Genomic DNA, 26008 nt, shown 5'->3' with positions numbered 1-26008 from the left:
CAGAACCCAAGCAGTCCATACTCATGAACAACTTTGACAGTATGTGTTAATCTTAATCCATTCCAGTGTTCCATTTAAAAAAAATATTTTAACACATTACCTGGGGTTACAGTTAGCTGAAAGTAATGGAGCTTGTTTGGATCTGGAAAATTCACTTTACATGTACCTGCAAAGGAAAAAAAATTGCAACAAACAATGAATGAAAATCTCCTCTTTCAATCTTCTGGCACCCAAACATACAACCTAGTCAAGTACTCTGCCTTCATTCAGTGAGTAATGCTTTCATTCTGGTGAGCTCATTTGCTGGGATTTTTTTCAGTCCCCTTAGTTCCCCTCCCTAAATAGCTTGGGGTCAATGCAATTCATGTCATCAAATCACCCATAGGCTGGTGTTATGATCAGCAGTTATGAAGAAGGAAAGATGTACTAGTAAAGCAAAATAGGCCATGTTCTTTTAAAATGCTAATTAGGTCCAATTATAGCATGCAAACAAACTGTTGCCACAAACAGATACGAATCAAACTTTAGAAAGGTGGGACATACAGAACCAGTAGGGTTTCCCTCAAACCTCTACAGGTGGCAGCTCCGCTATAAACTTTTCTGTCCCAAGCAATTCCTCAACTGAAGGTCAAATGTAGTCTCCTTAAAGGAACGTCAAATGTGAACTGCCATATTGAAACGGACCGATGGTCTATCCAAGTACAGTAATGAGCCTCTGGCAGTGCCATGCAGCTGATGCTTCAAAATAAGTCAAAAAATCCAGAGCAGATTTGGCAAGTTACACAAATATAAACCTTTGGATGGATAACGTTTCCTCCCAACCCCAGACCATGATCAGATTAATGCCCTGAAGCACAAAGACAAATATTAACTTGTAATTTTCACAATCTAGTTTGAGCAACTGCAAATATTCCTCTTCACTTAAAACAGCATTTGAAGGAAAAAAAATCTAATCACTTGTGGAGAGTAAAAAGATTTTCCAAGTAAATGGGGAAGAGATCAATGCCATAAATTGATACAGATTTATATAAAAGTTGGGTAGCCCTTAGGGTTAAGTACAATTCTGGAATTCTCTAAACACCAGACCAGGCCACATGACGTCTGTCACCCCTAAAACATAGCAATATTCTGTTTTTCCCCCCCGCTATAGAAAGTTTCACATTTTAAAAGCAAGACCTAAATCTCTCAAAGGTATGCTTCCTAAGTCACTTCCTTCACAAACTGGACAAAGACTGCTAATTCACTGTGTAAACCTTAATTTTTTTAATTTTATACTGTCTAAAAACCTCCCCTTGCCACACCATTTGTATCCATAAAGAAAAGCAGCCTCCAAGACTGTAGTGTACTGTAAGTCACTCAGGAGTTGATTGGCATAAGATAGTGTTATAGCAAGGAGAGTCCTAGCATGACAAAGCATGTCTTTTGTGGCATTGAAGGTTAGTAGTTAATATTTCTGAACATCAGGGTTTCTAACTGGGTTATAATAACTTCTATTACAGCCTATGGTACAACATCATGCTGTTCTCCATTCCACATCACATTAACTAAAAATACTATTCACACCCACACAGTGTAATAACAGCTGAGCTGTACTGAATAGAATATGCCTCCATGACCCAGCCTTGGTGCCAGCTGGCAGTGATTTTACAGGGACCTCTTGGGTTGGATACCTGCATAATAATTCACCAAAGGGTGGCATGTCAGATCCATACTGAGAGCCAGTAGCCAACTGGTCATCATAATTGTGAAATGTAGGTATGGATAACATTTAAGGAGTTATGTACCTAAACTGAAAATTATGCTCCCAAGGTCTTGGAGTTAAGGCAGGTCACCAGAAATCTGACCATTAGTGTATTGCATGCCTCACACATACATGCCTCTATGCCTATTTGGATACTGAGACAGATGCAAATGGAGAGATTCCAAAATCTACAAGGGAAGACATCTACAGAAAGAAAAACAGCAAAATGCCCTGCTTATGAAAAAGGATTGGTCTGGTATATCATGGAGCACAAAGATCACACTGAATCCTTCCCTTAGGAGGCCAGCTGACAGAGAGCATGTCTGTGAAAGAAGGGCCACAGCCACCCTAGCTACAAAGCTCTGCAAAATATTTTTGGTGAGCAATACTTTATCAGACATGAGAGTAACTTGTTAATAAGTCTAAGCTCTAGAATGCACATTATGATTTTATTTTATATGTAACCATTCATTTCCAATACTTCTATTTGCTACTAACTGAATCTCCATACTTTGTTAAATAAACTTAATTTGTTTATAGTGAAATCATATTTAAGTGCTGTAAGTTAAGTGGAGTGATGATCTGAGATGGAACTGATATGCTAGGGAGTACTGTTTCTTGGGAAGCAGTGAACTGGTGAATACTTGAAGTGTCTACTAGAGTAGGGGCTGGACATCCAAGAAAATGCTTGGAGGGCTCAAGGGCTGGAGAGTTCCTATCACTAACCTGCAGAATGACATCAAGGCCTGTGACGCCTTGGGAGGAGTGCTTCGTTGCCCATGGCTGGCGGAGTTGGGAAGTTGATCCACGGCAGGCACGTACAAGGCTTCCTCAGGCTAAGGGCAGCACATTTAAATAGCAAGGTGCCTAACAACTCTGGGTTCACTGGGAAGTATCACAGCCTACCAAAATGTGTTATTTCAACTGTCTTAGAGAGCAAATCTGTCTCTGTACCTTGGTCCCACCATGGTGGCACAACGAACTCACACAAAACCATTATGCCTGCCACAGTAACAATTTCAAAGCCATAACAAGTTACCAGACCAACAAGTTCTTCCTCTGGAAACAGTTATCTAAATCATTTTCTCTTTATGTGATTTTTAAAAAAATAACGTAAAGGGCAATGAGTTCAAATTTTAATGATATAGTTTCTTGCACTATTTTGGCCTTAAAAACAGTATTTTGGGGAGACCAAACAAGCTGAAATCCCATTTTGCCTGCATGTACCTTTTAATATAAAAAGTTAATTAAATTTGTTAAACAACATTTCAACATCTAAGACATCATATAGCCTGGCAGGGACTACTTGAATCTTGTGACCACAGAACATCATTTCAGAATAACTGCAGCCATTTAAATCTTCAAATTCATTTATAAAGCTACACAGTCAGTACGTACAAAGCTAACTCAGCAATACAAGAGCAGCGTGCAAAGATGCCGTGTTTTAATCCCAATGTCTTCTAAAACAGAAGGTACAGACAGCATTTAACCTGTCACCTTAACAGGCCAAATCTCCTTTATTACCATCCAAGTACAAACTTTGCGAAGTGTATTTGGTAGTTTTGTCTATATTCTATTCAAGATGTTATACCATAACCACAGTATCTGAGCACCACTAAGAGCTAGTTACTGTGCTTATGTTCTTGAGACAATACAGGTACAGACTGTTTTAACAATAGTGGGAAGAGGCGTAGAGGAAGAAAAAAGGAGGGAAATAGGATTTCTCAGGGAATTTGATAATGGGATACAGTCCCAGACCAACAATGATCAAAAGTCAATAGCATCTGAAGGCTGTTTGGTGGCTTATGTGGAATGAACGATGGAGATGAGCCTGTAGCATAATGGCACCTTTGTTTGCAAACTACACAAACAGACTAAATAATAAACGGACATGGCAACTAAATTACCTTCTCACCCACAGAGGGAGTTTTTGCTGGTCAGGATGGAGACACATTTGCAAGATGCTATTTGAAAAATCTCCACTGCTGCAGCCCTGACCATACCTATTGTGTGGATTTCATCCTCCAGGCTAGTAACTTACAGTTTTTTAAATTGAGAAATTAAATAGCACTAAACTCTCTGGAAACGTAGGTACAGTGTTGACGCAAGAGCAATTCTCTAGCACAAAACCACAACTATTCATAGATTCATAGATTTTAAAGGCCAGAAAGGACCACTGTGATCATCTAGTCTGACTTCCTGAATAGCAAAGGCCACAGACCTTCCCCCAAAATAATTTCTACTAGATTTCTTTTCGAAAAATATCTAATCATGATTTTAAAATGGTCAGTGATGGAGAATCCACTACAACTCTTGGTAAATTGTTCTAATTGTTAATTACTCTCATAGTTTACAATGTGTAGCTTATTTCCAGTCTGAATTTGCTAGCTTCAACTTCCCTCCAATGGATCATATTACTCTACTAGATTGAAGAGTCCTTTATTAAGTATTTGTGCCCCATAAAGGTACTTATACACTGTAATCAAGTCACTCCTTAGCCTTTGCTTTGTTAAGCTAAACAGGTTGAGCTCCTAGATCTATCACTATAAGGCATGTTTTCAAATAATTTTTGTGGTTCTCCTGTGAACCCTATGCAACTTATCAGCATCCTCCCAGAAAGGGGGACAATACTCCACCAGCGATCACACCATGCCAGATACCAGGGTAAAATAACCTCACTATTCCTACTTGAGATTCCTGTTTATGCATCCCAGATTCACATTAGTTTTTTGGGCCACAGCCTCACATTTCCAGCTCATGTTCAGCTCATTATCCAACACTACCCCCAAATCTTTTTCAGATCTATAATCAAGACAGATTTAAAAAACAAAAAGAATTGCATAACGTTTTATAATATTAAATCGAAGTCAGTTATAATGGACTACCTCAAATTTCTAATTAACATTTCCTCACCGCATATTTTAAAACCCCACACACATTTAGATATTTTAGTTTGGCTGTGCAATTTATATTGTGGTAAACAAATCTATTTAACATCCACCCATGCATACAAAGATGCATTAGACATCAGATATTATCCAGAGTTACAGACATAATTGGTGGGGGGGGAGCCAAAATATCTGACTCCAGATTGGAATATCCAATGACACTTTGTGATATAAATAGCCATTTTATAGGTCTTTATTTGAAACCTAATTATGTTTAAGTTGAGTAAACACAGTAGTATATAATAATATTTCTACTATATACCCAATGCACAAAAACACAGATAGGTTCCTTTATAAAATTAAGCAGACAGCCAAATGTGTATTATGCAAAGATATCACCATGTCTGCACTAACTTAGCTTTTGACTTCAAGAAATAATGCATCCAAAAAGCTGAAATTGCAGCAAAGCACAAGAATATAAATATTTTATTTACAGGCATGTAAGTGTTCATTATTAATCAGCTTATGAAGTGTCTCCATGCAAAAAAAAATAAGTATTTTTATTAATAAAGTTGAACATACTCTTGCACAATACAAAATACTTCTATACTTAGGTAAAACTGAACAAAACAGTGCAAATGTGAGATATTGAAATATCAGCATTAATTTACCTTCTCTTTTTCAATTACCTTCCCCTCTTGTATGTTCTCACATTCCCTAGTGGCCAGCACCAACTTTTGCCCCTCCTCCTTTCTCTTCCCACCCAGCCATCAGAAGGCAATTCTTTTTAGTAGTAGTTTCTTACACTGAGAAGACTGAATTTGAGGGTAAGGAGTTGCTCCAGATTCAGAAACGTTACAAGAGAGAAAGTAATAAGTCAGGGACTTAAGCAGCACCACTCAGATGCTTTGTCTACATGAAAGGTATTTTTTAAAAAGCTTCTCTCATATAGAAAAATGTCACACTAGCTTTGTCTACATTACAGTTTATCTGCCAATATAACTGGAAACAGAGTTCAGTGCTCTGCTTTTGACTATGGTTTCTGAAATGGAGCTGAACACGGTTTTCCTTGCAAGCACAGACAAGGACAATAGTGTCCAGCAATGGTTCAGTGTACCCATTGCCAGTACGCATTCTACGCAATAAATACAAGCCTTTAGAAACTTGCCTCATCATCCTGTGCTAAAACAGCTTTTTGTTTCACTCCAAGACAGCACATTCCTCTTATGCTAATACAGAATAATAAAGATACTCAAGGGGTCCAAATGATGACTGCTGTGAGAACAGCAACTTTGAATTTCCAAGATTCTATGCACTTAAAATCCCAACCAAAACTCAGCAAGAGTAATATTTCCACATTTAATACATGACTATCTGCTTTACAGGTACTAGTTTTCACAGGAGCACCTACCATTCCTTGCTCCTGTAAGAACACAAATGCTGGTCTCACCTCTCAGGATTTTTAAGTAGTGTTCCTAATGTTCTAATCTAGTGATTGTGTCAAGTGACAGCAGCCTGAAAGGGATGAACTACAACTATTTAGTCGGTTTTATAGAAACAGTTAACGGTTAACTCTTCTTTATCCTTTAATTCAGTATCGCTCTTATCTTGGAAATTACAGGGAGAGAAGGGAGGAGGTACCTCCCTCCATTCAGATAACAGAAAACCTTTAATCCCTGGAATATTATTGGAGAGGGGAATTTTATTTCCCCAAATCTAGAGCAGTATAAATTAAAAATAGTTACCAAGGGAGGCTAATAATTGCTTTGTGATAACTTAACACCTAGAAGAGATATATACATTGCCAACTCAGTGAATGCTTAAAAAGGATGTCACAGTGCTCAAAATTATCAATCAGAAAACAAGCAAGCAGTCTCCATGCTCTTTATTCTTTTTCTTAAAATGCATAATATTGAACACCATACTTACAAGGTAAATTAACTTCAAGTTCTGCAACCTCTGTTAAAAAGAAAAGAAAGATTACTGTTAACGCTGGCTTCATGTTGCATGTGAAAATAAAAAGGTCTGAATGGACAGATGTGCTCAGTTTAAACAAACTTTTTTACTGCTTTAAAAGTATCATTTACTGTATTCAAGACAACTCCTCTTCAAATCCCTCCTTAACCACACTTCTTCTGGAAATTCTTTTTATATGTTCATCACCAAGTTCAACTTTTCCTCATACCCCTTGGACAGATGCTTATGGCAAGGGCTGAGAGACCAGGTCTTTTTAAGACAGGGTGTGTCTGGGGAAGAATGTCTTTGGGAGCATAGGGCTCCACATTCAGGGTTCATAGGACCTACTAGTGGGCGAGTTTTAAGTTATTACCAAAAAGTAAACATATCTTATTGTGTTTAAGCCTAACAGTTGAGGAAAACACATTACTAGCAGCAAAAACAAAACAAAAAAAAAGTCATGTCATTCTTGCAGTTAAATGATAATTTTTAGGCCATTTTTAAGGAGCTCTTAACCTACCAGACCAACCTTGCTCTCAAACCTAACTTATCTCCTCGGTGTATTTCATCAGTATACAATGCTTGGCATAAAAATGCATAGCTACAAAAATGTATGCGCAGCAAACCTCACTGTCCATAAAATAAAAATACATGTCACATCAGTGATGGGAAAACCCCAAATATTCAGATATTGGATAATTGCTCTAAGTGTTAGATACTTATTTGACATTTTGAAGGCTTCCACATTAAGCCCTACCCTCCCCTGGATCCAGGAATGACATGGTATATGCTACTAGCAGGTAAAATCATGGTTTTTACCGCCCCAGGAAAAACTAGTTACTCCAAGTTTAAGACATTTTCTATTTTAAAAACCCTGTTTCATTAAGGCACATAACATTACACTTAGTTTTAATTACATATTTAAATTGTGGTTACATAAGACAGTAGGTTCGTAGTTTAATTAAGGCTTGTACAAATAAAAACTAGAACTGCAGTGGGCATAACACTAATAAATATATACATATATATACGGTAATTATAATACGGAATGTCAGTATAGATTTTGGTTTGGTATTTTCCTCCAGGAAGTTATACCTCTTGACTCATAGTTCAGTTTTCAGTATTATATAAACAAAAGTTGAAAACATCGGATTCATTGAAAATGACAATAATGCAGAGTTGTAGGCTTGAAGTATTAAGCAATCAGAAGCATGCACAATTACAGATTACCAGTCCAGGTCCATTTGACCATGCAGCATTCTGCAGCAGACGACCAACTTTGATGTAGCTGACAGACGGAGCCTATTCCTGACTTTGAACAGAGGCATCCAAAGTTTGAAAAGATTTGTTCTGTGCTTGCTGAACTTTTTGGACACTGGTGCAATCATTTTTCCCCAGTTTAACCTGGGTTTAACCCTATACTTACCAGTGTCCACCCCAAACTACTCTTTCCCCCCAGGAAACGGCCAAACCTGCCTAGAACCTCTCTAACTTGTATTCTTAGGGGAAGCCTCGTAGCCTGATACTGCATTAGGTGTGACTGAAACCAGCCACTTAAACCTCCTCCCTCAACAGCTTCCTATGTTTATCCCCTTGTCACGTTCTAGGGTGTAAACACCACCTGCCCTGCAACCTTGGGTGCCTCACAATGCTTTGCTGTTGTACCTCCCAACCAGGGCTGCTCCCAACCAGCCTAACAGTATGCAGGTTACACCCCGAGTGCCTATGTAGAGCTGCAGCCCTGGTCCAGCCACTGTGAACCCAGCAGCCTGTCAGCAACACACCAGTCATACTCTGGCTTCCACCAACCTAGGTTACCACTTGCAGAGTGACCCGAACACACTACTAGTCCCGAATTTTCCCAAAAATGTGTGTCCTGCACTGTCCAACCCTCTCTTGGGCTGTTCAGATATTAGAGGTCCATTGGACCTAATATGTCAACATTCAACAGTTTTCTGCTTTAACTGGAGTTAGCAAACAGTTCAGTTTAAGGATTACTGGATTATTTTAGACTAAAAACAAAATACATTTATGTAACTACAAAGAGAGGTTTTGAGTGAGTACAAGCATAAGGTATTACAACCAGAAATGGTTACAAGAGAAATAAAGATAACTCTTTTTAGGAGCTAAAATTTTACAAGTGGGACTTGGTTCGAGGCGAAATCCTTACCACATGTTCCCAGCAATAGGGCTGACCAAATTCCCATGTCAGGATCTCCCCCAGAATCAAAGGACTGGTTCCTTTGTTGTCTTTATATGGGAGAGGGAGAGAGAGGATACATACACAGAGATGCCTTTGGGTGTTTTTGCCCCTCACTTTTATAGTCCAGTCACCCTTTACAGTGGCTTCTTCTGAGGATTACCCCCAAAGCAAAATTTATTCAAACAGAAAAGGCGACGACAGAATCCAACAGTCAAGGTGCCCCCATGCTCTTTCTTCTCCCCTGTGTATGCTGAAATGCAGATTTGTCTTGTCTCCTGCCACTTCCACCTCTTGCTGTCTCAAGGACCTTGTTTACTATTTATATGTAAAATGAGGTCAACACACATTCCTTTATTTAAGATAGACTTGTTTAACAACTTTGCCTAGTCACAGTTTGAACATGTGCTATCACCACCACACAGGGGGCATTCATAACTTTACATATAATGTTGCTACATACCGTACATTTCACCATGATATCATTGACCAGCAAGTTATTAGTTTTCTAACGATACCTCACAATGCACAGTTTGTACAAAGATTATTACAACAGTCTAGCATGTGAATACAGGGATCCTTCTGTCACACCCCTTTCCTAAGTTTCCCCCTTCCAGTTCCTTTTTCCTTTTGCACCTTCTCTTCACTTTGTTTGTTGTGGCCCCTATGCTCTGCCCTCACCCAACACAGATGTCCTTTGTCATCTCCTCCATCAAACCATTTTCCCCCCAAAGCTGCTGCCATGTTGGCTGCTGCCTTGCTGATGGAAGCCAGCAGTAGGAGGAGTGAAGAACACCCCAGGAAGAGGCAGACAGGCCAATGACTGTATTTTGTGCAGCAATCTCTGTTGGTCAGATGGAAAAAAAGTACAGCAAGTTTTTCACCCTTCCATCCCACCCACTCTGTATAAAGCCAAAGTCTCAGCACAGTTGCCTCGTTTTCAATTTTATTTATATTTACTCCTTCCCACAAGATTTCTGGTTTTTCAGCAAATCTTTTAAATATTAAAAATATATATTTTTAAGAAAATAAATCAATGTTTTTTTCATTTCATCCAGGAAAGGCAATAAAACAGACTAATTATCGCAGCTTCATTTTCTGACTCACTCACTAACTAGCACAATAGTTATATATTTGTCTGTCAACAATGCAGGAAAGATGTTTAAATCCAAACCCAAATATACAATTTTCATTTTTAGATTTCACAAAAATATTTCTATTGGCTTAAACTTTTAGAAACTTTTTAGTTCAGAATCTAAATTGATCTGATAGTGGCTCTAAGGAAAAGTAAGTTTTGTGACATTTAAGGGCTATTTCCAGCACATGTGGGCTTTACTACAATTAATATTAAAATTGGGCTTTTCACCCTCCGTTTTCTGTAAGGTATTTTCTGTCATTTCATGGCAGAAATTATTCTCCGAGTACAGCTTTGAGAGTTTAATATTTATCAGTCGTTAGACCAAATTCATCCTTGTAACTCTTTAGATACTGGGAACTGGATTAGATTAATGTGTTTTCACAGTATAATGAAAACAGATCCTTAAACTACACCATTTAAATTGTGAACTGATGCAATCCTAAAACTCTACTAGGGGTTCTCCTGTGGACAAAATTCTTAGGACTTCTAGTTATGTTCATTGCTGTGTTGCTGTAGCTGTGTTGGTCCCAGGATATTAGAGAGACAAGGTGGACGAGATACTATCTTTTTATTGGACCAACATCTGTTGATGAGAGACAAGATTTCAAGTCACTCCATGCTCTTCGGGTCTTCTACTTCAGGTCAAAGACCTGAAGAAGAGCTCTGTGTGGCTCAAAAGCTTGTCTCTTTCACCAACAGAAGTTGGCCCAATAAAAGATAGCATCTCACCCACCTTGTCTCTCTAGTTATGTTCAGGCATTCATTATGGGTTTATGAACGAGTAAGCCTCCCACAACCCAGAAGTCTCTCTCCCTGCTATGTAAGAGGGCTTTTATTTTTCTTTAAGACTTCACAGGAAAGGCACAGGGAAGTATACATTACACTTTAGCATGCAGATAATTACATTTCTGAACACAATACAATGCAAATGCAATCTTACAAAAGTCAAATGTCACAGCTGGTGATTACTTTTGGATGATTTGATTATTCTGTAATCATAATCCTGATTTTATGGGTATCAATGAGACCATAGCTATTTACTAAGAATTACTTTGTGGAAAGAACCAGACACTGAGTTTACAGGAAAGAAGGAACAGGAAAATCCCAATGGCAACTGCATTCCTCAAAGGTATGTGCTGTGAGGTGGGACAAGACCAGTGTTTCCTCTAATTTTTTCCATCCACGTGCGGAATAAATTTTGTTATGTGCAACGAGGTATGTGCAGATGTGCGCCACCAGTAGACACAAAAACCTAGATATAATATATATTTTTTAAAAGTTACCATAGGGATAATTACTCCAGTCAGGACAGGTTAGGCATTTTAGAACTCACTACTCAAATAGTTAAATTTAAGTGTAAGAGAAATAAAAATTATGAACTGCATAGACAAGTCAAAATACTAAAATAATACACTTCGAAAGAATAAAATTATACAGACTATATGTGCATTGCAGGAAGTACCAAGAAGTAACAACAATACAAGTATGCGTTGGGGAGTGAGAGAGAGAGACACACACACAGACAGACAGAGAGAGACAGACACAGTGTGTGTGTTGGCTGCTGGGGAAGTTTCTGAGAGATGCCGTGTGCTGTCTCTTTAAGGCACTCACTGAAAGCTCTCCTGAGCCCTGTCTCCCCTCCCCTGCTCTGCAGAGATGGGGACATGAACACCGGGGAGAGACAGACAGACAGACAGGGCTGGCTGCTGGGGAAATCTCAGAGACCCTGAGCTGTCTCTTTAAGAAAGGCACTCACTCCCTGCCTGGAGGCTGGAGTCCTTCAGACCTCAGCAGCTCCAAGTCCTGAGCCAGGCTGTCCCCTCTCCCTTGCTCTGCAGAGATGGGGTACAGTGGCAGGAGAAGAGGGACACCCTGACATCAGCGCAACCCCTACCCCCGCTCTGCACAGCCAGCAGGAGGGTCCCGGGAGCAGCTGCAGAAGAAATGTGGCTGCAAAGCAGTGGGGGGAGGGGCCTATGTGGCTGGATGTGCATGCTCTGCTAATCAACTGCACAGCACTTGACTCTCTCCTGAGCAGCTGCCTGACAGCGCAGCTTAGAGGGAACATAGGACAAGACGTGCTTTTCAAGATCCCTTGGAGCATGGTTTTATTAGCTGCTGCTGGAGGTTGTTTATTTCTGATCTTAAAGTCACAAAAAAACAACATGCCTTGGCCCTTCACTTCACTTCAGAGCTGGGCTCCCAGCCAGCAGCTACCACTCCCCAGCTCTGAAGGCAGCACTGCCACCAGCAGCAGCTCAGAACTAAGGGTAGCAGCACTGCAACCTTGCCTACAATAGCCTTGTGACCACCCCCACAATTACAATACTATGAAACTTCAGGTTCAAATAGCTGAAATCATGAAATTTACGATTTTTAAAATCCTATGACCGAAATTGACCAAAATGGACCATGAATTTGGTAGGGCCCTATTTATAATATTTGAAATATAAAAAAATGTTTTAATTTATAGCGGGGGTTGCACTCAGGTTTGCTGTGTGAAAGGGGTCACCAATAGAAAAGTTTGAGAACCACTGATCTAATTATTAAAGTCAGTGTAGTAATTTATAGGAATGACAAAAGGGAAGATATAGTAGACTGCTAAACCTCAACTGTGAGATCTAACAGAGGCAGAGAAGATATTTACCATGCTCTGGTTACACAAACTTCATGTATCACACTGACCTCTACTTTAAGAAACCCGTCCAACTTGATATTTACATTAGTAATGTACAGCTAAGCGATAAATTACTGTAAATTAATTTAAAAATTAATCTGTTTTAAGGCTAAATACTGAAGTATTTGTCAACCTTATCAGGTGGGACAGGTTACTATAAGCAGTATGCATCTGAAGTTGATGATTCAGTTAGGCTAAATGCCCTATAGTAGCACATAACAAACTTTCTGTTCAAAGTATAGCACAATCAGAAGTTAAACCCTCATTTCATTAAATGTCTCTTACTTTGCTGTAAGCATAATACAAGAATAATCAATACTTTAACCAAAACCTTAAAAATACCACTAGAACTCTGCTGATGTTTTACTACTCTATTGATGATCTACATACATACATACATTGTAACTAGCTGGCCATTCAAACCAATTTCATTTGTGGAGAGCGTACTCTTCCAAATACAAGGCCTCACACAAGTAGAAGCAGGTATTACTATAATTCAAAACCCCACTTTTAAAAATCTGAAAATATATATGTACTGTTACAAGTATCAACTACTGTTATATATGAGCTTCCCACAATGCAGAACAGATGTTTAAATCTTAACCTAAAATATATAATTTTCTTTTTTAGATTTCACAAAAATATTTCTATTGACTTTAGGCTTTTACATACATTTTTGGTACTGAACCTAAACTGATCAGACAATGACTCTTAAAGGAAAGCAAGTTTTGTGACATAAAATGTAAGGGCTCTCTCCAAGACGTGGCACGTGACAAACACTGGAGAGAAATCTCTCTCCATTTCTCAGTTTGTTTACTTTTGCTTATAGTCCGTTTCACTGTCTTCCATGCATAGTACAATGTTTTCCTGTTTGCACAGGTCTTTCACACAACAAAGAAGTGGAAAACATTTCAAAAATTGGAACATGATTCTACCATCACAAAAATTGGTTGGAATGGAGCCACAAGGAACAATAACTGAGCGGTAGTTGTGGAAACTGAATCTACCATTAACTCTTCTTCAGAGTCAATTCCAAATTGATGAATCTTCTTTAAACAATTTAGAGCAATAACAAATGTGAAAAAAAAACCACAAGTTAAACACGATTAAATTCAGTCATAAAAGCAGGGTTTTTTAACCAGTAAATTCTTCCTTCCCCACCGTAAAAATTCCCCAATAGTATGGATATGAACACAAAGCATAATCTTGATTGACATATGCAGGAGCATGAAGCTCAGAACGGAGCCTGCAAAATTACTACATTCAGAACAAAATTACCTATAATGAGATTCCCTTCCATCCCCCTTTATTAGACCATATAGGGAAAGTGCATTTTGTTTTGTACGTCTTTTGATCCTGCCTCAGTTCAAGATATGTATCTTGACATTTATCTCCGCTTTCCATATCCCAGTTCCAGTAACAGAACACTGACACTGACATTTCCATTTTCATTCTTCTTACTAAAAACTGTATCAAGTCTATTATTCAAGGCAAATGGATGTTTTGCTCCCCCGGAGCTGTATAATTAAATTGTGGGTTGGTATTACAAATGAAGAGAACTTGTAAAGTCTGAAAAAGATTTTGTCCAATTCTACCCATTTTTAATTAGAGTGAAAGATGTATACTTTACTCCTTCCTCTTCCAAATGCTTACCGGAAAGAGAACGTTGTCAAACCACATACTTAGTCTATATGCAATATAAGAGTAGCCTATCGAATTATCAGCAAACTAGCAGCACTAAGTGAAATAAATCGTGCAGGCTAACAATGCAAAGGAATGGAAGCCAGAAATCAATCTCTCTCTAATCCAGAAAAAAACAAAACAATATGCAACCTTGTACAAGTCACTTTACTTGTGCCACAGAGATGCACACATGAAAATTAGGTACAAATAAGGACTAAAATTAAAATTGGGCAATGTATCAGAGCAAATCTCTCCTTTGTAAGTTAAACACTAGAAAGTCTTGACAATACTTTCCTTTGGATTTCTTCCAACTCCTCTTACCATAACTAATTTATGTAGGTTTTACTGTATTTGTCGCATACTTTCATGTAATTCCATTTTTGTTTTCCTTCATTAAGTGTTGATCTTTAATTTACCCCAAAGCTCATCTTTCTTCACATATAAGCACCATTTCACTGTAAGCTGATGTTATGAATCCATAAAAATATATTCCCTTTTCAGCATGCAATGCCTTATGTGACCATTTCAGAAATAGGCCTGTAGTGAACGTAACGGATATATGAATTCATAATTTAACTTTTTTTCAATCCTTAAATGGACAATGCTTTGGAAATGTAAAGTATTTTTCTCTCTTTCAATCATACCCTTTGATCTTCTTGCTTACTATGGTTATGAGTAACAACAAGGATTACTGTAACTAAAAGATTAGAGTAAAAAACTAATTTCTCTGTTTTTCCCAGTTTATTCACATAGTGCATTTATCTGCACTTTCTCTTTCACTTCCCAGTTTTGGGAGTCTTTCACAAAGTAACAGAACAGACCAATAAATAAATAAATAAATAATCTGGTTGTAAAACCACAAAAATTATCAGGATGCCAATGGGGCAGGCACAGTACCTAGAACTATTAGCTCTGCTCTTTAAACATTTAACTAGATTTCAAGCTGCCAATATCTCTTCAACAGAATGAAATATACGAGACACATGATGAAAAGTAAGATTTTGATGTACTTCAAAAAAAATGACAGGTTTCAGAGTAGCAGCCGTGTTAGTCTGTATTCGCAAAAAGAAAAGGAGTACTTGTGGCACCTTAGAGACTAACAAATTTATCTGAGCAGAAGCTTTTGTGAGCTACAGCTCACTTCATCGGATGCATTCAGTGGAAAATACAGTGGGGAGATTTATATACATAGAGAACATGAAACAATGGGTGTTACCATACACACTGGAACAAGAAAGTGATCACTTAAGATGAGCTATTACCAGCGGGGGGTGGGAACGGGAACCTTTTGTAGTGATAATCAAGGTGGGCCATTTCCAGCAGTTGACAAGAATGTCTGAGGAACAGTGGGGGCTGTAGGGAGGGAATAAACATGGGGAAATAGTTTTACTCTGTGTAATGACCCACCCACTCACAGTCTCTATTCAAGCCTAAATTAATTGTATCCAGTTTGCAAATTAACTCCAATTCAGCAGTCTCTCATTGGAGTCTGTTTTTGAAGTTTTTTTGCTGAAGAACTGCAACTCTTAGGTCTGTAATCGAGCGACCAGAGAGATCGAAGTGTTCTCCAACTGGTTTTTGAATGTTATAATTCTTGACGTCTGATTTGTGTCCATTTATTCTTTTACTTAGAGACTGTTCGGTTTGGCCAATGTTCATGGCAGAGGGGCATATATCACATTTGTAGATGTGCAGGTGAACGAGCCTCTGATAGTGTGGCTGATGTGATTAGGCCCTATGATGGTGTCCCCTGAATAGATATGTGGACACAGTTGGCAACGGGCTTTGTTGCAAGGATAGGTTCCTGGGTTAGTGGTTCTGTTGTATAGTTGCTGGTGAGTATTTGCTTCAGGTTGGGGGGCTGTCTGTAAGCAAGGACTGGCCTGTCTCCCAAGATCTGTGAGAGTGATGGGTCGTCCTTCAGGATAGGTTGTAGATCCTTGATGATGCGTTGGAGAGGTTTTAGTTGGGGGCTGAAGGTGACGGCTAGTGGCGTTCTGTTACTTTCTTTGTTGGGCCTGTCCTGTAGTAGGTGACTTCTGGGTACTTTTCTGGCTCTGTCAATCTGTTTCTTCACTTCCGCAGGTGGGTATTGTAGTTGTAAGAATGCTTGATAGAGATCTTGTAGGTGTTTGTCTCTGTCTGAGGGGTTGGAGCAAATGTGGTTGTATCGTAGAGCTTGGCTGTAGACAACGGATCGTGTGGTGTGGTCAGGGTGAAAGCTGGAGGCATGTACGTAGGAATAGCGGTCAGTAGGTTTCTGGTATAGGGTGGTGTTTATGTGACCATCGCTTATTAACACCATAGTGTCCAGGAAGTGGATCTCTTGTGTGGACTAGTCCAGGCTGAGGTTGATGGTGGGATGGAAATTGTTGAAAAACAGACTCCAACAAGAGACTGCTGAATTGGAATTAATTTGCAAACTGGATACAATTAACTTAGGCTTGAATAGAGACTGGGAGTGGATGGGTCATTACACAAAATAGAACTATTTCCCCATGTTTATTCCCCCCCTACAGCCCCCACTGTTCCTCAGACATTCTTGTCAACTGCTGGAAATGACCCACCTTGATTATCACTACAAAAGGTTCCCGTTCCCACCCCCCCCCCGCTCTCCTGCTGGTAACACCCATTGTTTCATGTTCTCTATGTACATAAATCTCCCCACTGTATTTTCCACTGAATGCATCCGATGAAGTGAGCTGTAGCTCACGAAAGGTTATGCTCAAATAAATTTGTCAGTCTCTAAGGTGCCACAAGTACTCCTTTACTTTTTGCAAAAAAAATGCAGCTGAATAAAGTGCGTCTATGATCCCATAAGCATACACATTATACTTTTATCACTGACACTTTGTCATGTAATTTTTTTAATAAATTTTACTTTATTATAAAATTTAATTCTCATAGTATTTTTGCTTGCAGTCCCCTGGCCTCTTTCAGTCATCCAAGAACAATCTGTCTTTGGCCCAGTCCTGTGAGGCACTGACCATCTTGAACAATCAGGCACTATCAGCAGTCATGACTCACGCAAAAGCTGGTCTTCAAAGAATGAAAATATGGTAACTCCAAAAAGTGAATTCTCTCTTTCAGCTGAAGTTGATGGCTTTCAAAAACCTGAACAGGAAAAGTTATAAATGCCATGTTTCCAGTCTCTGAAAACTAGCCAGTGCCCACAGTATGTCAGTCTCAAGGAACAGATGGGGAGAACAGCAAACAGGTAGCTAAGTAGAAGGTGCAAGAGTATGTTGCCTGGTCTACACTACAAAGTTAGATCGACATAAGCTGCTTTACGTAGACCTAGCTATGCACGTCTCTACACTTACATGTCTCTCACCGATATAAGTGACCCATTTCAACGACATAGTAACACCACCTCTCTTTGCGGCACAGAGACATGGTTTATGTACAGAGGTCAACGCACCGTGAGTGTAGACATTGCATTACTTACATCAACCCTAACAGTCCTCCAGCAGCTGTCCCACAATGCCCGACACTGTCCAATGCCTTTTTTTTTTTTTTTTGGTTGTCCAGCCTGGTGAGCACACCTCTATCTGCTCTCCAGTGCTAAAGTGAGTTGGCGGATGGGATTGCAGAGCCATTGGCCATTATCTTTGAAAACTCATGGTGATCGGGAGAGGTCCCGGACGACTAGGAAAAGGCTAATGTAGTGCCCATCTTTAAAAAAGGGAAGGAGGAGGATCCTGGGAACTACAGGCCAGTTAGCCTCACCTCAGTCCCTGGAAAAATCATGGAGCAGGTGCTCAAGGAACCAATTCTGAAGCACTTAGAGGAGAGGAAAGTGATCAGGAACAGTCAGCATGGATTCACCAAGGGAAAGTCATGCCTGACTAATCTAATTGCCTTCTATGACGAGATAACTGGCTCTGTGGATGAGGGGAAAGCAGTGGACATGTTGTTCCTTGACTTTAGCAAAGCTTCTGACACGGTCTCCCACAGTATTCTTGCCAATAAGTTAAAGTAGTATGGGCTGAAGGAATGGACGATAAGGTGGATAGAAAGCTGGCTAGATTGTCGGGCTCAACGGGTTGTGATCAATGGCTCCATGTCTAGTTGGCAGCCGGTATCGAGTGGAGTGTCCCAAGGGTCGGTCCTCGGGCTGGTTTTGTTCAATATCTTCATTAATGATCTGGAGGATGGTATGGATTGCACCCTCAACAAGTTTGAAGATGACACTAAACTGGGAGGAGAGGTAGATACGCTGGAGGGTAGGGATAGGATACAGAGGGACCTAGACAAATTAGAGGATTGGGCCAAAAGAAATCTGATGAGGTTCAACAAGGACAAGTGCAGAGTCCTGCACATAGGACGGAAGAATCCCATGCACCGCTACAGACTAAGGACTGAATGGCTCGGCAGCAGTGCTGCAGAAAAGGACCTAGGGGTTACAGTGGACGAGAAGCTGGATATGAGTCAACAGTGTGCTCTTGTTGCCAAGAAGGACAATGGCATTTTGGGATGTATAAGTAGGGGCATTGCCAGCAGATTGAGGGACGTGATCGTTCCCCTCTATTCAACATTGGTGAGGCCTCACCTGGAGTACTGTGTCCAGTTTTGGGCCCCACACTACAAGAAGAATGTGGAAAAATTGGAAAACGTCCAGCCAAGGGCAACAAAAATGATGAGGAGAGGCTGAGGGAACTGGGATTGTTTAGTCTGCGGAAGAGAAAAATGAGGGGGGATTTGATAGTTGCTTTCAACTACCTGAAAGGGAGTTCCAAAGAGGATGGCTCTAGACTGTTCTCAGTGGTAGCAGATGACAGAACGAGGAGTAATAGTCTCAAGTTGCAGTGTGGGAGGTTTAGGTTGGATATTAGGAAAACCTTTTTCACTAGGAGGGTGGTGAAACACTGGAATGCGTTACCGAGGGAGGTGGTGGAATCTCCTTCCTCAGAAGTTTTTAAGGTCAGGCTTGACAAAGCCCTGGCTGGGATGATTTAGTTGGGGATTGGTCCTGCTTTGAGCAGGGGGTTGGACTAGATGACCTCCTGAGGTCCCTTCCAACCCTGATATTCTGTGATTCTATGACCCTATCGCCACCCCACACATGGCTGTGGATACCTCCAAGGAGCCAGAGTCACAGACTACTGCCGAGAACAACAAGGAGGTGGTAGTGGCGGATGAGGAGAAAAGGGAGGATTATAAAGGACAGGACCTGTTTTTGACTCTATCACAGTTTTACCAGTCCTGCCAGTTGAGCACGAGTGAGCCCCATGTAGGGGAAGGAACCTGGGGTAAGCGTGTAGACAAATTTTTCATGACAGGAACGGCACCCCCAATTAGCAGGATGCAGCTTTTGACTTTTCATTAATTTTCTCGTACTAGAAGAAGTAGCAGTACAACGAGACACAGTTGCTATCTGCTTTTCATTCACCTATAGAGTTCGGCAGGACAGGCTATGTGGAACAGTTTATGTGCACGTCTCTTCCTGGAATTCTGAGAGATCATGATGAAACTTCCATGGAGGTACATTGCAATACTCTCCCAAAGGTTTCTAGGGATGTCAGCCTTATTTCTTCCTCTGCGGCAGGACACTTTCCCACACCAAGAGGCAATAAATGCAGCAGGCACCACTGTAGTACACAGCTAGAACAGAGGTGGGCAAACTACGGCCCTCAGGCCACATCTGGCCCGCGGGACCCTCCTGCCCAGCCCCTGAGCTTCCAGCCCCTCCCCCGCTGTTCCCCCTCCTCCGCAGTCTCAGCTCACTGCACCGCCGGTGCAATGCTCTCGGCGGCAGGGCTGCAAGCTCTTGCCAGGCAGCACACTCTTGGCGGGCAGCGCAGCTGCAGAGCTGCGGCCTGACCCGGTGCTCTGTGCTGCGCAGTGGTGTGGCTGGCTCTAGCCAGGCAGCACGGCTGCTTGTCCTGGTGCTCTGGGCGGCATGGCTGTAGCGCTGCCAGCCACCAGTGCTCCAGGCAGCGCGGAGGGAGCAGGGGAGGTTGGATAGGGAGCAGGGGAGTTCCGGGTGGTGGTCAGGGGTGTGGATAGAGATTGGGGCAGTCAGAGGGCAGGGAACTGGGGGGGTTGAATGGGGGCAGAGGTCCTGGGGGGGCAGTCAGGAAGAAGAGGGGGAGCTGAATGGGGCAGCGGGTGGCAGGCAGGGGTTCCAGCGGCAGTCTACACTAAGTGTAAACAACATTTTAAAAAGCACTTAATTAAAACATTCCAGATAGCGTGGCTTTCAAATGATCATCTTTTTTCTAGTCTGGATGAGGTCTTAATGAATTTGAAGACAGCATATGAATGAGGTAGTAACCTTAACATCTAATAACTTAAATATTACCAATGATTATTTTAGCAGAAATATTCTTATCAGCTAGGTAGTTGTTCTTGGATGCACTGGTCTATTATCGGAGGTTAAGATGGCTATGTCCCAATCTACATCCAATGGTCAAAATGGCATCTGGGTTATTTGTGACAGCTGGCTGATAGCTAGATATTTTTTAGGCTGCAGTGTGATTAGTATGCTAATGATATCCAGTTCCATTTCTTTCACCAAACACAGATTCTACTGTTTCATTCCTTCCCCAAAGCCTGGCCAAAATAGACACCTACATGAAAATGAACTGGCTGTGATTATCATGTCAAGACTGAAGTGATATCTTGTTGAAAGTGTCAAACATCTAAGTAGAATGGGCTGAGACTATCTGCACCAATTAAAGGAATGCCCACCTAGCACCAAAATACTTCAGTCTGGGTATCCTGCTGGAGTCATCACTACTCCTGGATTTTGAGGCCTTGTCTGCACTACAGAACATAGCTGTTACTGACAAGAAATGTCAGCAACAGGTAACATATACAGTTAAATTGTGTTTAATACTAGTTCAGCTACCTGTACCTAGGGGTTACAGTGGACGAGAAGCTGGATATGAGTCAACAGTGTGCCCTTGTTGCCAAGAAGGCTAATGGCATTTTGGGCTGTATAAGTAGGGGCACTGCCGGGAGATCGAGGGACGTGATCGTTCCCCTCTATTCGACATTGGTGAGGCTTCATCGGGAGTACTGTGACCAGTTTTGGGCCCCACACTACAAGAAGAATGTGGAAAAATTGGAAAACGTCCAGCCGAGGGCAACAAAAATGTTTAGGGGACTGGAACAAATGACTAATGAGGAGAGGCTGAGGGAACTGGGATTGTTTAGTCTACGGAAGAGAAGAATGAGGGGGGATTTGATAGCTGCTTTCCACTACCTGAAAGGGGGTTCCAGAGAGGATGGATCTAGACTGTTCTCAGTGGTACGAGATGATAGAACAAGGAGTAATGGTCTCAAGTTGCAGTGTGGGAGGTTTAGGTTGGATATTAGGAAAAACTTTTTCACTAGGAGGGTGGTGAAGCACCGGAATGCGTTACCGAGGGAGGTGGTGGAATCTCCTTCCTTTGAGGTTTTTAAGGTCAGGCTGAACAAAGCCCTGGCTGGGATGATTTAGTTGGGGATTGGTCCTGAATTGAGCAGGGGGTTGGACTAGATGACCTCCTGAGGTCCCTTCCACCTCTGATATTCTATGATTCTATGTATAGACAAGGAAAAATGGTGCTGAATATTGCTTGTTCCAGCCTATCTACACTCATAGCTAAATCATGTTTTAGCACCAGTTCAACTTCACCCCTTGCTGACACTCATTGGGAACTGGGAGTATTTATTTCTTGCACTGTAGACAACACCTAAAGTAAAGAACAATTGGATCACTGCCTTTAATGTACACAATTCCCAGGAGACTGATCACTCCTTCCTGACATACTGTGCAACAGTCATCCATAAATGGAAAACCTCCAGGCTAAATAAATTAAGGTAATTGTTTCTACTTAGGGCTCCCCATAAAATTCAAGCTTTGGCTTGTGCAGAATGCAGCTGCCTGAAGTTGAGTACAGGGTGAGTCATTATTGTCCCCTCTAAAATAGAAAGAGTTTTGAAGAATGTCTCACCATTGCTCACATGGTTCAGCTGAACTGTTGTTTGCAATGTTAGAAGCCCTACTGTATACAGGCTTTTGGCTGCCAACACAGTTTATCAGTTCCCTGTCAATTAAAATTTGCTCCCTGCAGGTCTAAGCAACACGGTGTGAAAACTACATCAGGAGCTGAAACCCCATCTACACTAGGGCTCATAACACTGACAACACCCGTTCAGCTGAATTAATGTTAACAGTGGGAAACTTTCCAGAAATGTACCTAGTTTAGATAAGACCTGTGCAATTAATGTGCTAGTGAGTTATCTTTTAAGACTCAAATTTTCCAGGACCCAATTACCTGAAACTCCCTCTCCACCTGTACCCACAGCAACAGTTAAATCAGCTTGTTTGTTCTGATGTCAGTTCCCTTGATGGCCAGCAGGCCCATCCCCTAGAATTTCTCCCTCTGGACCAGTTTAACTCTGGTCATGACATAAGGCTCATTTTATTTAATAATTGGTTGCTGTGGTTGAGATTTGTCTGCTTGTGGCTTTCAGTTCTAATTTTAATTGCCAATTTGGGATTTGTAACTTGTATAACATTTAGTCTACTAAAGTTTGTTAGTGATGGTTACAGCAACGGCTATATCTTTATATCACTTTCCCATTGAGTGCAGGAGGAAGAATTTGAATATATATGTCTACATTTTTGTAATTAAAGAACATTGTTGCCATTATTAAGGGTACTATGAAAATTCATCTGATAGAAAATGAAAGATGTTTAAATATTTTGTATTATAAGCAGTGATTAGAATGTACTTTACACCAGTGGTTCTTAAAGCCAGCCCACCACTTGTTCAGGGAAGTGGCGTGGGCCAAGGGACGTGCTGGCCCCCTTCCCGCAGCCCCCATTGGCCTGGAGCGGCAAACCGCGGCCAGTGGGAGCCGCGATCGGCTGAACCTGCAGGTAAACAAACCGGTCCAGCCCACCAGGGGCTTTCCCTGGACAAGCGGCGGACTGGCTTTGAGAACCACTGCTTTACACTACATCACCATTTTCCTTTAACACACAGGGCACATATAACCATGCTTAAAGCTAAACTGCAAATCAAATCATAAATCCATACTTTAACTGTTTCAGCTAGAAGCTCTTGGCAAGCTTTCTGAGAGACCTAAACAGTGAAGCCACAAGTATCTGTAACTTGAATCGAAATCTTCCCCCTACATGGCTACACAAATGAAGGAAGATAAGATGTGAGGAGAATCTGAATCTGGCTTACAGGAGGATGCAAAATCTACAACAAATCTATTCCCTGCTGTGTGACAGAATCTAAGTTTTCATTTTAAAACACAGGTTTCTAGCACTATGGCTGGGAAGTAACATGACCAACACAAAATGAACACAAACGGATGCGTTGAGGTCAGTTTCAAGTAATCCTGAAACAGTGGGACTGAGAAATACGAACTGTTGCATTTGAAAAGACCACGGAACTTCACTATGACAACTTACAGGTCAACATTGATAATTTCATTGCTAATCATTTTTAGCAAAAACATCAACCTAACCAGTTTATCCATTATTATATGCAGTGGAACACCTGGGGTAGTGAAAAGCTGTGTAGTGTTGCAAGGATGGGGAAAAGGGGAGTTAAGCTATATCCCACCCTCAAAACGCCAAGTGCTTTGAGATTTTAAATGCAATATCCTGTACCACATAAGATCTGGCAGCACGAAAATTGTATAATTTTAATATAAAAATGCTATACTGATTTTATTATTCATTTTCATATTTAGTTCACTGGCCACTGCCTTTTTTCCTATTTACACAGAATTGCTGCAAAATTTGTAGTCTGCCGCAGCAGAAATCTGCAGAAACTAGGGGATCTTCCCACAGACTGATATCCAGCTTGCTGCAGTCTACAAAAGCCCTTCTATAAGAGATCAGTAAGATGTGCTGCTGAAATTTTTTTTTTTAAATCCACATTTCTTACCCACAACTTTCCGTTAACCCAAAATAGGCAGTAGCATTATCATCTGTTGAACTGGCTATTTCTTTTTCATTTCAAAAATATTAACGTTCAAAGATTTCATTTAATCATAGTTCAGACGTCACTGAGAACTACCTCCATCCGTCACTTACTTTCAGAACTTGCTTTCCTGTCACAGCCAGTTACCTATATTTCTGTTAACAGAAATATTTTCCAGTCTAATCAACTTGATCTTCTTGTCCAGTTTATTCAGTAATACTAATGTCACCATATAATCACAATTGATTATTTGATGACTGCGATGTCAAACACTGGACTTTAGCACTAAATAATATAAAAGAATGTTCTATTTACAGATTATTATTATTTTTTGCATTACTTGCACCTATGTGGCTACCAGTAACACAAAGTTTGAACTCAACACTGCAGTGGCTGAATCTCAGATCTGGAGATTACTGCTTATATAATATTTAGCGCACAGTAATATGCGTCCAAATCACGGTAATAGTAGTATTAATACGTAGCTCTTATATAGCACTTTTCATCAGTAGATCTCAAAGTGCCTAAAATCTTTAATTGTTGTATGCTTGTCTCTCTCACCAACAGAAGTTGGTCCAATAAAAGATATTACCTCACCCATCTTGTCTCTCACGATCTTTAATGTATTTAACTTCACAACACCCTTGTGACCTAAGGAAGCCCTTTTAAAAACATTGATGTAAACTCTTGCGCACAGCATTTAGTATTGTTAGTTGATGAACTAACTATATTTAATGGGACAGCAAATCTCTTAAACATAAGGATCAATTACCTTTAACAAGCAATTTATCTCTAATAGACACTCTCCGAGTAGAATCAGAAGCTGGGTTGGATGTACGAGGCCCTTTGACACCATCATCCCGCTTCAGTTTGCTTGCCAATGTTAGCATTACGGCTATCTTCAACCTAGAACGCAGGCATCAAAATAAGATTAGTCACTACAGTTCAAAGTGCCAGATAAAGTCACAAAATAGTCAAAAGTTGGGACCAAGTGTAGAGCCAAGTGGTATCCATGGTATCCTACTGACACTTGAAAAGCTACAGCAGCATAGCTGTATGGTTGTAGTGCTTCAGTGTAGATGTTACCTACACTGACGAGACGGGTTCTCCTGTCAGTGTATAGTTAACCCACCTCCCCGAGAGGTGGTAGCTAGGTGACGGAAGAACTGTTCCATTGACGTAGCACAATCTACACAGAGACTTAGGTCGGCCTCACTACGGTGCTCAGGACAACCTGAGACAATTTCAGGTGTAAATACTAAGGCCTTGTCTACACTTCCACTTTACAGCGCTGCAACTTTCTCACTCAGGGGTGTGAAAAAACAAACTTGTGTGGTTGCGGCACAGTGCTGGGAGAGCGCTCTCCCAGTGCTCTAAAAAACCCACCTCAACAAGGGGCGTGGCTCCCAGCGCTGAGGCACTGTTTACACTGGCAGGGGAGTGTTTTTTCACACCCCTGAGCAAGAAAGTTGCAGCGCTGTTAATTGCCAGTGTAGACAAGCCCTTAGAAGGTAGGCTGACATAGCTACGTTGGGCAGGGGTGTGGAGGGAACAAACACAACACACCCCTGCATGACGTAACTATGCTGACCTCACCCGCTGTATAGCTTCAGCTATGACAATGGAAGAATGCTTCCGTTGGTCTGGCTACCATCGCTCAGGGAAGTGGTGTTCCTATACTGTTGGAAAACCCCTTCTGTCATGCCAGGTGTATCGATACTATAGCTACGGCTACAGCTATTCTGGCATGGTCTTCATAGCGTAGACAAACCTTAAGCATCTGGATAGAT

General features: G+C 40.9%; 1 protein-coding gene across 2 annotated transcripts in view; it reads right to left on the bottom strand.

The window, feature by feature from the left end:
- UBE2F (ubiquitin conjugating enzyme E2 F (putative)) overlaps window positions 1-26008 on the bottom strand; it is a 123772-nt gene that overhangs the window by 94746 nt on the left and 3018 nt on the right. Inside the window, exons 2-4 of one of the 2 annotated variants that reach the window (XM_074968116.1) lie at window positions 24991-25124; window positions 6559-6588; window positions 101-166 (exon numbers count right to left, since the gene is read on the bottom strand). In XM_074968116.1, the coding sequence (XP_074824217.1) occupies window positions 101-166; window positions 6559-6588; window positions 24991-25108 (214 nt within the window). In that variant the 5' untranslated portion in view covers window positions 25109-25124. The remainder of the gene's footprint in view (window positions 1-100; window positions 167-6558; window positions 6589-24990; window positions 25125-26008) is intronic. The other variant, XM_074968117.1, reaches the window with a different exon arrangement.

Source organism: Natator depressus, chromosome 11 (genome assembly GCF_965152275.1).
Source record: "Natator depressus isolate rNatDep1 chromosome 11, rNatDep2.hap1, whole genome shotgun sequence".
Lineage (NCBI taxonomy): Eukaryota > Metazoa > Chordata > Testudines > Cheloniidae > Natator > Natator depressus.
This window is presented reverse-complemented; position numbering and strand designations above follow the sequence as displayed.